At 40.0% G+C, this 12,807-nt stretch overlaps 2 protein-coding genes across 2 annotated transcripts; one reads left to right on the top strand and one right to left on the bottom strand.

Moving 5' to 3' along the window:
• Positions 1 to 1,206: 1,206 nt before the first annotated feature.
• On the bottom strand, positions 1,207 to 9,437 carry LOC141433486 (uncharacterized). The gene is made up of 7 exons (XM_074095537.1): positions 9,371 to 9,437; positions 8,952 to 9,119; positions 8,705 to 8,871; positions 8,575 to 8,611; positions 2,367 to 2,534; positions 1,473 to 1,639; positions 1,207 to 1,369 (listed from the first exon to the last, which is right to left on the bottom strand). Exons 1-7 carry the CDS (start codon positions 9,380 to 9,382, stop codon positions 1,306 to 1,308), a joined length of 783 nt encoding a protein of 260 aa, XP_073951638.1. The 5' UTR covers positions 9,383 to 9,437; the 3' UTR covers positions 1,207 to 1,305.
• Positions 4,249 to 11,150, top strand: LOC141433488 (uncharacterized). The gene is made up of 7 exons (XM_074095540.1): positions 4,249 to 4,310; positions 4,431 to 4,595; positions 4,680 to 4,846; positions 4,938 to 4,974; positions 10,503 to 10,667; positions 10,757 to 10,923; positions 11,016 to 11,150. Exons 1-7 carry the CDS (start codon positions 4,299 to 4,301, stop codon positions 11,077 to 11,079), a joined length of 777 nt encoding a protein of 258 aa, XP_073951641.1. The 5' UTR covers positions 4,249 to 4,298; the 3' UTR covers positions 11,080 to 11,150.
• Positions 11,151 to 12,807: the final 1,657 nt, after the last annotated feature.

Raw genomic sequence — 12,807 nt, 5'->3', positions numbered from 1 at the left:
CAAATATTCATTAATTGCACATGATTTTTCTTTGAAGCAGGAATAGTAAAGTGTAAGTGATTGATTTTGGTTTTAATTGGCGATCATTCATAATCGCACCAATGTAACAGTTTTTTACCATTTACGAACATATTCAGTCATACTGCGATTGCGGGATAGCACGATAAAGGTGTATACCGGGTGGGGCCTGTAACACGGGCAAACAATTAAAACATAGATCGAGCTCGTCAAACTAAACAACATTAGTTCAGCGACATTAAAAAATAATTCGTTCTTAGGGTTCCGGAGCCAAAATTTCAAAAACGGAACCCTTATAGTTTCGCCATGTCTGTCTCTCTGTCTGTCCGTCCGCGGCTTTGCTCAGGGACTATAAATGCTAGAAAGCTGTACACGGATATATTATATGTAAACTATGCCGACAAAATGGTAAGTACATTAAAAAAAAATTTAGGGTAAGTACCTCCCATTGACGTAAAGTGGGGGTGATTTTTTTTTCTCATCCAAGCCTATAAATTTACCACGAGCTTTGCGGTGAAGGAAAAACATCGTGAGGAAACCTGCACAAACCTGCGAAACAATTCAATGGTGCGTGTGAAGTTCCCAATCCGCACTGGGCCCGCGTGGGAACTACGGCCCAAGCTCTCTTGTTCTGAGAGGAGACTTGTACCCAGCAGTGGGACATAGATAGGCTGGAATGGAAGCCTATAATGTGGGGTATCGTTGGATAGGTATTTTAAAACCATTGTGTTGCTAAAACAATTTTTCGATTCAGTGATTTGTTTGCGAAATATTCAACTTTAAAGTGCAAATTTTCATTAATATCGAGCGTCCCCCCCCTCTAAAATTTAAACCGGTGGGTGGAAAAATTTGAAAAAATTCAGGATGATAGTAAGTATATCAAAGTTACAAGAAAAACTATAACGGTTAAGTTTGCTCGAGAATTATTAGTAGTTTAAGAGTAAATAGCAGCCTAAGTATAAAATATAGGTAAACTAAGGAGGAGTATTTTGTTTAGCAGTGGACGAAATAATAATGACTTGTACTTTCCCGCTGACTCAAATATAGGTAGGATTTGTTACTTTTTACCAATCTTTTTTAGGCCACTGACACAAAAAAATACGTAGTTCCGACTATGTTATTAATAATAGGATATTAAACTTGTTTTATTCATATGCTTAATTATGTTTTGTAAATAACAAACTCAAGTTTAAATAATTAAATAATTATTCACAGATTTATTACCTACATAAAAACATATAGTAACAAAGTAAATAACATACAGGTCTAACTTTTGTAAATTAACAGTTAATGATGGTGATGGTGCTCAGGCACGATGTGGTGGGTGCTGTGCTTGACCTCAGCGTGGAAACTGTAAAAAATAACAATGTATTAGTCATATAATTTACTGGCTATAAACACTCACAAATAAAAAATCACAAAAAGAGGACGATCATAATAATATTCAGTCTTACCCAGTCTTCTTGTCGCTGTGGTAGTGCACGTCCCTGACGGAGCCGTCGGGCTCGTGCAGCGAGTAGAAGCCCTTGACGACGTCGCCGTCGCGCTGCTCGTGCTGCGTCTTAATGTCGCCGGTGTGGTGGTCTTCTACTTTATACGCGAACTCGTACTTTGGGTGAGCCTGAAATGAATGAATGAAAAAGTATTTTCATCACACTTGCTCGTAAACAGTGTCGTAACATGAAGGCTACCTTGCTTGCAACCCCCCAAATAAAACCCTCGACCTTAATGTGCTTGTCATGAAACCCGTGGTCGGTAAATGAGTCATTGCGCGTACACATTTTCTTGTCATGAAACCCAAGGTCGGTAAATGAGGCAGTGCCCGTACTGATGGTGCTGCGCGCGCTGCTGCAGGACTACATGGACCACATGCACACGCACGTTGCGGCGCATGCTGAGGGAGGTTGAGGGCGACGCTGCCAAGAGCACAGCCTAAGGTATCGCCAATATTTGGAAGAATTATATTTACTTGCAAATGTGATGAAAAACATTGTATGTCGCACGGGCGGTACTAGAATTACGAACATCGACTCATTAAAGCCCTCAGTCTTCGACTTCGGGCTTCCAATAGACTCTCGTTCGTAATTCCTTATCTACCGCCCTTAAGACACAATGTACTATTATTTGACATTATTTTTTACATAGTTTTTTTTGTACATAGCCCTGCAAAACTGTTTACACAGTTTGTCAGCAGGATACAGTCTCTATAAAAATATAAAATAATGTAATGTATAATTTATTCTTACATAAACTATTATAATTATGTGTATAATGTTCAAATACTTCTTAAGTTTTACTGTTACATTGCGGTAAGTCATAAATATGCTATATAGTTTTTCAAAACTTACGTAGTAGTCTACATGTTTCTTATGGCCGTGTTTGTCAGTGATGACCACTTCCTCCGCGTGTCCGTCGTGCCTGGTGATGTGCTGCGAGGAGTGCGCGGGCTCGTGCTTCTCGTGCTTGTGTCCGTGCTGGGCGGCCGCCACCGCCACGAGACCCAAGAGACACACAATCTGCTCAAAAATGAATTTTACACTATAAAGCAACACCATTTTTTAAAGACCCGCAATGAATTTTACGGACATATTTCTATCAGTTACCCGTGTCTTTTATTATATTTGTTTGTTTTGCAATTTACCTTTGAGTTCATTTTTTTTCGTTCCTTTATGCTTCTATTGAAAGACAGTGGTAAACTGATACTTTAACAAAATTTTAAATCTCTTTTATACTATTCAAAACCAGTATAGGCTATATTGGTTTCAGGCCTTAAATGATCAAGCCAGTGAGTGCATGTATGAGTATGTAATACTAATTTCGTAAACCAAGTGTTCAATTCTTGCATTAATTAAGTGAATGTGACATTGCACTTTTGAAAAGGAGTTATTTCAATTAGCCACCGAAGTTCTCGCCATTTTAGCATGAAGGAGTATCGAATCAAACATACACACACACTAACACACACACTTACGAGTAAGGGGATAAATTTGCCTTTGTACCTTTTTAATATAAAAAGGCCAGCGTTTGACCTGATTACGGTCCTGATGGTAAGCGAAGTGTTAACTAAGATGGAGGACGCTTACCTAATAAATGCCCATTCACGCTAGATTTGAAGACGGCCAGATTGTAGCGTGTAGACATGTATGTCAATGTTTATTTATTTTGTGCAATAAAAAATTTAAATACATGTATCCATACCTATTCCCAGATTTTTGCATTTATAAAATTAGTAAGATGTAGAACCCTTCCTCTAACTTTAGCACATATAACAAAACATAAGTCACATAGGCTCATCTGTCACAAACACCACACAAATACTGACTCATTTCTAAATATGTACTAGTTCAATAGCAACGTTTGGTTAAGTAGTTAACAATACATAGTTCAGAAACCTTCCACACGACGTTTTTTTTACGCGCTGACGACACGCGTTTTTGATGCGCGTGTCCAATGCGCGTTTTCTTCGCGTAATGGCACACGTTTTTTGTCGCAAATGTAACGCGCTGTAAACGCGCGTTTGTATCGTCATGTGGAAGGTCCCTAATACTACGTTCAGGGTATTCATTCATTTTATTATATTTAGTTAACTGGCCATTACCCGCGACTCCGTCCGTACAGAATTATTCGTTTATCGCTATCCCACGGAAACTGCAATTTTCCGGGATAAAAACTATATATGTCCTTCTCCGAGACCAAAATTATCTATCATTATTATTTATTATTATTATTAAATTATACCAAATTTCATCTGAATCGGTTCAGTGGTTTAAACGTGATGAAGTAACAAAGAAACAAACAAATAAAAGACAAACACTAACAAATTTTCGAATTTATAATATTAGTGAGATGAGATTATAATCATTATCAACATCATCAGCCGCAACACGTCCACTTTTGACAAAGGTCTCCATTCTTAGACGCAATGAATGACAACACGCCACCTGCAACCACTGATTCGCCGCCACTCTCGCGAGATCATCAGTTAGTGAGAGGTATGACAACGAATGTCTTGCGGCTTACGCGACAGTAACGATACTCAACAATATCAAGTTCAATGTCACATTTACTTTTATTTGGTGCAAAAACCTGAAGAAAAACTGTTGTCGAAATAAATATTGTACACGCCTACTTCGTATGTCAATTCGAACAGGTTTAATTCTCTATGGCCTGAAACAGATATTGCTTGATCTACTTTTGTGTACCTAATATAAAAGAACCTGGTTAATTTGTAAATTTATCAGTTTACAACTGTCTTTTAACAAGCGAACAATCAAACCAAAATGTTTTTCAAGGTAATTACATAAGTAAAATAAAAAACTTAAATATTGAGTGAACAGTAATACCTAATCAACCTATCATTTAACATCTAATACAAAATTTATAAATACTTAAAAACATTTTTCTTTTAATAGGTTGTGTGTCTTTTGGGTCTCGTGGCTGTGGCGGCCGCCCAGCACGGACACAAGCACGAGAAGCATGAGCCCGCGCACTCCTCGCAGCACATCACCAGGCACGACGGACACGCGGAGGAAGTGGTCATCACCGACAAACACGGTCATAAGCACGTCGACTACTACGTAAGTTCTGAAAACAATAGCATACTCAATTAAGATTTACCGTAATGTAACAGTAAGACTAAAGAAGTATTTAAACATCGGCAGGCTCACCCAAAGTACGAGTTTGCGTATAAAGTAGAAGACCACCACACCGGCGACATTAAGACGCAGCACGAGCAGCGCGACGGCGACGTCGTCAAGGGCTTCTACTCGCTGCACGAGCCCGACGGCTCCGTCAGGGACGTGCACTACCACAGCGACAAGAAGACTGGGTAAGATAACAGATCTAAACCCTTGACTATTCATGATGACCCTTGAAAATTGACGAAATCATTTTTACTGATGAGGATTTTTTTGTTGCAGTTTCCACGCTGAGGTCAAGCACAGCACCCACCACATCGTCCCTGAACACCAGCACCATCACTAAATCTAAATAATGACTGATAGATAATATATTACCACTTATACGTGATATCTCGTTTTAATAAATTTGTTACTGAAAAATCAGAATTTTCATTACAAACATGCTTGCAACCTGAATCAACTGCCTCTACCTCACCCTTTGAGATGAGTTGCATGTAGGTAGGTACTTAGTTTTAAGAAATAATTTATAATATAACTAGCGTTTACCCGCGGCTTCGCACGCGTAAATTATTTGATACCTACAGCAGTTGAATTGAATTTTACCGGGATTTTATTAAATTCTCATGGGAATTCCCTAAAATTACTTCGTGGTTTTTATTGACGTTAAATTAAAACACCCATGCCAAATTTCATGACTCTTAACCCAGCGGTTGTTGTTTCTTGATTTTATCCCTATCCTGTTGGAATATCGGGATAAAAAATAGCCTATATATTATTGTGTTATTCCAGATGTCCAACTTTACCTAGATACCAAATTTCATGACCATGAGCCCAGCGTTTATTAGTTCGAGATTTTATCCCTACCTATCCCATGGGAACATCGGTATAAAAAGTAGCCTATGTGTTATTTAAAGATTTTATCCCTATCCCGTAAGAATATCGGGATAAAAAGTATTCTTTGTTTTAATCCAGGTTATAAACTAACTTTTCGCCAAATTTCATCCAAATCCGTCCAGCCGTTTCAGCGTGAAGAAGTAAAAAACAAGCTCACTCACTCACTCACAAACTTTCACATTTATAATATTATATAAGTAGGATGAATTTGATAATGTAATTTTTTTTAATTTTATTTTGAAACGGGCATCGTACACATTCGTCACATTAGCCCATAGGGCAAAACATTAAATAACAAGAATAGTACATTACTGCAGAGGCCATGAAGTAAGGGATTGATGGACGAGTTCGGGGTAGACGGCCGAGTCGTAGACGAGGCCGGATAAAACGAGTCCAGCAATCCCTGTTCTGGCCGAGGCTTGTATAGTGCTTTTCTCAAACAATGTGAGGAAATATTTCATCCATCCATCCATCCATCCGTCCGTCCGTCCGTCCTTCCGTCCGTCCGTCCTTCCGTCCATCCGTCCGTCCGTCCATCAGTCCGTCCGTCCGTTCGTCCATCCATCCGTCCTTCCATCCGTCCATCCATCCATCCATCCAACCATCCATCCATCCGTCCGTCCGTCCGTCCGTCCGTCCGTCCTTCCGTCCATCCGTCCATCCGTCCATCCGTCCATCCGTCCGTCCGTCCATCAGTCCGTCCGTCCGTCCTTCCGTCCATCCGTCCGTCCGTCCATCAGTCCGTCCGTCCGTCCGTCCATCCATCCGTCCATCCATCCGTCCATCCATCCGTCCGTCCGTCCGTCCGTCCGTCCTTCCGTCCATCCGTCCGTCCGTCCATCAGTCCGTCCGTCCGTCCGTCCGTCCTTCCGTCCATCCGTCCGTCCGTCCATCAGTCCGTCCGTCCGTCCGTCCATCCATCCGTCCATCCATCCGTCCTTCCATCCGTCCATCCATCCGTCCATCCATTCATCCATCCATCCGTCCGTCCGTCTGCCCATCAGTCCGTCCGTCCTTCCGTCCGTCCATCCTTCCGTCCGTCCATCCATCCGTCCTTCCATCCGTCCATCCATCCGTCCATCCATCCACCCACTATCCATCCGTCCGTCCGTCCGTCCGTCCTTCCGTCCATCCATCCGTCCGTCCATCAGTCCGTCCGTCCGTCCATCCATCCGTCCATCCATCCATCCGTCCGTCCGTCCGTCCGTCCGTCGCATCGCATCACATCGCAAATACTTACAGAGTAGTGGTGGTTGGCTGTTTGTAATTTTTCTTTTGTCAGTTTAATGTTAGTAAGCAAATTTAAAAGTTAGAGCAGCGGACAATAATGGATTTTCATACATACTTCATGGCCTAGGCCAAGAAGTTATGTAGGGAGGTGGTAGGCAGCCATAAATGAGAAACTTCATGTCTCTATTTCGTGATATTAACGCATACATTTCCGAGCATGTTTGAGAAATAGTACATTACTGCAGAGGCCATGAAGTAAGGGATTGATGGACGAGTTCGGGGTAGACGGCCGAGTCGTAGACGAGGCCGGATAGAACGAGTCCAGCAATCCCTGTTCTGGCCGAGGCTTGTATAGTGCTTTTCTCAAACAATGTGAGGAAATATTTCATCCATCCATCCATCCATCCATCGCATCGCATCGCATCGCATCGCATCGCATCGCTTCGCATCGCTTCGCATCGCTTCGCATCGCTTCGCATCGCTTCGCATCGCTTCGCATCGCTTCGCATCGCTTTGCATCGCTTCGCATCGCATCGTCGCATCGCATCGCTTCGCATCGCTTCGCATCGCTTCGCATCGCTTCGCATCGCTTCGCATCGCTTCGCATCGCTTCGCATCGCTTCGCATCGCTTCGCATCGCTTCGCATCGCTTCGCATCGCATCGCTTCGCATCGCATCGCATCGCATCGCATCGCTTCGCATCGCATCGCATCGCAGTACGCACAGAGTAGTGGTGGTTGGCTGTTCGTAATTTTTCCTTTGTCAGTTTAATGTTAGTAAGCAGAATTAAAAAGTTAGAGCAGCGGACAATAATGGATTTTCATACATACTTCATGGCCTAGGCCAAGAAGTTATGTAGGGAGGTGTAGGGATCCATAAATGAGAAACTTCATGTCTCCATTTCGTGACATTAACGCATACATTTCCGAGCATGTTTGAGAAAAACAAATTATGTACATCTCACAATTGACGACTAACTAACATATCTTATCACATCAGTCAACATTTTACTTTTTTATTGAATTTTATGTAATTTTTGTGTTTAAAAAACGAGTCTATCAGTTTCTCAAAGGACCGGCAACGCACCTGTGATACCTCTCATGATGACAGGTGTCCATAGGCGGCGGTGATTGCTTCCCATCAGGCGACCCGCATGTTAGTTTTCCCCTCTTATATAAAAAAAATAAAAAGTAAATATTGATAATGTGAAAAAAAAATACTTTTTTCAAAAAGTACTAATACAACCGCAGATCAGTGAACACAGTCTTGTTTCATTTACGCTCCACATCATACCACAGTTTTGAGGAAATGTTAATTTTGGTAATGATAAATAACAATAAAATTCCTGGCTAGTACCTATCAAGAGTGCTCGCCATGGTGGCTTTGTGGCTCGACCTCTGGCCTCTCAAGCAGAGGATCGTATGTTCAAATCAGGATTCAATTTTCTAATTTTTTCAACCCATGTGCAGACTTATATTTATTATTCCCACAAGATTATGTGTGAAGAAAAATATTTTGACAAAACCTGGATAATTCACACTGGCTACGTCTGGCAGTAATGACCCAAGCCCTCTCATTTTGAGAGTAGGCATATTCTGTTCCTACCAATGGGGCGTACACAGGCCGGGATAATAGAATCAAAAGAAGTTGTGTCATTAAAATTATGAAGCTTTGAAGTTTTAGTAACAGATTTATTTAATACAAATGAGAATTCATAATAAAATATTACAATACTGGTGGTACATTATCTAACAGTCTTCGTTTAATTTTTGTGATGCTGGTGTTCAGGCACGACGTGGTGGGTGCTGTGCTTGACCTCAGCGTGGAAACTGCAACAAAAAGAATCTTCATCAGTAAAAATGCTTTCGTCAATTTTCAAGGGTATACCATGAATAGTCAAGGGTTTTGATCTATAATCTTACCCGGTCTTCTTGTCGCTGTGGTAGTGCACGTCCCTGACGGAGCCGTCGGGCTCGTGCAGCGAGTAGAAGCCCTTGACGACGTCGCCGTCGCGCTGCTCGTGCTGCGTCTTAATGTCGCCGGTGTGGTGGTCTTCTACTTTATACGCGAACTCGTACTTGGGATGAGCCTGCAATGTTCAAATACTTCTTAAGTTTTACTGTTACATTGCGGTAAGTCATAAATATGCTATTGTTTTTCAGAACTTACGTAGTAGTCTACATGTTTTTTGTGTCCGTGTTTGTCGGTGATGACCACTTCCTCCGCGTGTCCGTCGTGCCTGGTGATGTGCTGCGAGGAGTGCGCGGGCTCGTGCTTCTCGTACTTGTGTCCGTGCTGGGCGGCCGCCACTGCCACGAGACCCAAGAGACACACAATCTGTTGAACATGTTACTTTTAATCACTTTAGCACTACTTTTGACCCATAGTTTTAACTGTGACATTATTGTCTTTCGCGTTGGACCTGCTTGAGAAGTAGGGTGCAAGCCCTCTCACACTAAGAGAAGAGCTGTACCCTGAAGTGGGAAATTATATAGGTAGCGATTATAAGATGACTGTAATCTGTCTTTTAATCAATATTATTATGGTTGATTACACTAAATATTTTTCACTATTGGTAAATTAAATACCTTGAAATACATTTTATTCTTTTAATAATTTAGTTGTACACTAATGGAGGTGCAATTGCGATCTGATACATTGTAAATATAATTTAATTCTTTTATACTTACTTCAAATTATAACCCGGTCATTATCGAGTCGAGCTTTAATTAAGTATATGCAGATAAAAGTGTTACCCCCTAGTTTCCATATATAGTTTTTATGCAATAACTGGTTGGTAAGCAAATTCTTCGCGTCAATTTTACACTTAGGTAGGTATATTTAATCGTAACAGAGTCAAATGAGGATTTGCACTGGAACTAGGATTGGTAATGTGTCTTAAGTCATTAAATTATGACAAAGAAAATATCTCTATTTCTTAATTCTGTTTGTCGTCTGGCACACAGGTTCTACAATCAAAACGTTAAAGTTACAATCTTTGAATTGTTTCAGTACCACACAACCAGAACAATGAGGCGCATAACAGTTAAGACGTCATTGGAAAAACATAAAACAACTGATTGAAAAACAAAACTCCAAGAAGCGCTGTATAATCAATCAGTTAATCACTGTCGAGTGCGAGTACACGACTGCGCATCTCTATTATAAAGAAGATAGACATCCACTTTTGTCAAATTTCTCTCATTTAGACACAATACATAATGAATGACAACTCGTCACCTGCATCCACTTGTTGGCCGCGACTCTCGTTATGTTGTCAGTCTACCTAGTGAAAAGTCTATGAACAATACATCTCGCGGCTCGTAACTCGACAGTAACTGTAGAGGTAATGTACTCAATATTACCAAGTTCAATGTCACATTTACATTTATTAGGCGCAAAAACCTGAAGAACAACGGTTGTTGAAATAAATATTTCACACACCTACTCCACATGTCGATTCAAACAGGTTTCATTCTCTAAGTATGGTCTGAAACTGATATTGCTCAAACTTGTTTTGAGTATTATAAAAGAACCTGGTTAATTTGTAAATTTATCAGTTTACAACTGTCTTTTAACAAGTAAACAATCAAATCAAAATGTATTTTAAGGTAGGTAGATAAAATAAAAACTAAAATATTGAGTTAGCAAAAATATCAATCTATCATTTAGCATCTAATACAACTTTTATATTAACTTAAATACCCTTTTTTTTAATAGATTATGTGTCTCTTGGGTCTCGTGGCTGTGGCGGCCGCCCAGCACGGACACAAGCACGAGAAGCACGAGCCCGCGCACTCGTCGCAGCACATCACCAGGCACGACGGACACCCGGAAGAAGTGGTCATCACCGACAAGCACGGCCACAAGCACGTCGACTACTACGTAAGTTCTGAATGAAAAACAATAGTATTTTATATTTAAGACTTACCGTAATATAATAGTAAAACTAACGAAGTATTTGAACATTGCAGGCTCACCCCAAGTACGAGTTTGCGTATAAAGTAGAAGACCACCACACCGGCGACATTAAGACGCAGCACGAGCAGCGCGACGGCGACGTCGTCAAGGGCTTCTACTCGCTGCACGAGCCCGACGGCTCCGTCAGGGACGTGCACTACCACAGCGACAAGAAGACTGGGTAAGATGACGATTAAAATTTTCGAATAAATAGTATTCAAAAACTTTTTTTCAAGTAACATTATCTTTACTGACGAGTAATTTTTTTTGCAGTTTCCACGCCGAAGTAAAGCACAACACCCACCACGTCGTACCTGAACACCACCACCATCACTAAATAATGATTAATAGATAATAATATTACCATACTATGTGATATTTTGTTTTAATATATTTGTTACTGAAATAGCAGAATTATCATTATAAAACCATTCTTTTACTTTAAATATGAATGTTATCGCAATTTATTCTACTAAATAACATTCACGTCCCCATTCGTTGAACTATAAATAGTGACTTATCACAAGATTTCTGATGGGAGTATGATAGTGACATTTTTGTACTTTCCATACATTCAGTGACAGATTTTGAGAATTTTCCACAAACAGATTAATGAATTTTTGTTAACTGCTAACTGTTTGTCAATTTGACCCATCGATATCAATGTTATGGCTGAAAGAGTTTTAAATATCAAGTTTTATTTATACTACTTGCCTGTTACCCACGACTCCGTCCACGTAGAATTTGTTTAACCCTATCCCGCGGGAATTATGCAATTTCCGGGGATAAAAGCTATCCTATGTCCGCCCCTTAATTCAAACTGTCTGTTTACTGAATTTCATCTAAATCGGTTCCGCGGTTTTGATGTGATGGAGTAGCAAACAAAGAAACAACCCAACAAGCAAACAAACAAACAAACAGACTTACAAACTTTCGCATTTATAATATTAGTGGGATACTATACAATTTGATTTGTGATAGACGACATTTTTGAATACTGCTCGCACAAGGCATGCAGGATGATGAGGCATAAGATCATGACAATTCATAGATAAGGTTTATATTACAATATGGTTGCACAATTTATCAATCTTCCTGGTTTACAATGAATTATCAGCTGGATTTTAAGCTGATTTCTTATAATCGTTTTGCAACCGGTCTAGCGATTTATCATGGCAGCGTAGGTACTGAATCCGTAGTTCGTAAATAAATAAAAAATAGATAAATGTGCAAATCATTACACCTTACAGGATGTTTAAACGCCAAGTCGTTGATAATAAACGGAAATAATGTGAAAGTTCTAATCAGGCAATAAGTTTTTGGGATTATGATGAACGGAAATAATATGGGAGAAATCAATTTAAAAAGATAACCAAATTTTAAGCTTGTGTACTGCGCGGTCTAGATCCTAAATCTCTTCATCCACAAAAATAACAATTAGAGTCATTCACGATGACGCGTGCCGTGGTTCTTATTACAATGTTATTAATGGCTAATTTTAACAAAATCACGCGTCTTCGTGGATGGCACTTCGTATACAAAGCAAATGGAGTCTCGACACTTAAGAAAACCAGCCAAGAGCGTGTCGGCCACGCCCAAAATAGGGTTCCGTAGCCATTACGAAAAAATTAAGTAATATTTTTCTAAGAATTTCGTATTTTATACGGAATCTTTCAAGTTTAGGTATATTTCATACCTTAGGCTGCTATTTACTCATAACGTACTAGTAATTCTCAATCAAACTTAGCCGTTATAGTTTTCCTTAAAAGTTTGATATACTTACTACTATCCTGTATTTGGTCAAATTTTTCCACCCACCGGTTTAAATTTTACGCTCGATTTTAATGACAATTTGCACTTTCAAGTTGAATATTTCGCAAAAAAATCAATAAATCGAAAAATCGTCTTAGCAAACCCCTAATGGTTTTTAAATACCTATCCAATAATACCCCACACTATAACGTTGGATGAGAAAACAAAAAATCACGCCCACTTTACGTCTATGGGAGGTACACTAAAAATTTTTTTTTTTATTTTTTTAACTGTACCATTTTGTCGGCATACT

This window comes from Choristoneura fumiferana, chromosome 12 (genome assembly GCF_025370935.1).
Source record: "Choristoneura fumiferana chromosome 12, NRCan_CFum_1, whole genome shotgun sequence".
NCBI classification, from domain to species: Eukaryota; Metazoa; Arthropoda; class Insecta; order Lepidoptera; family Tortricidae; genus Choristoneura; species Choristoneura fumiferana.
This window is presented reverse-complemented; position numbering and strand designations above follow the sequence as displayed.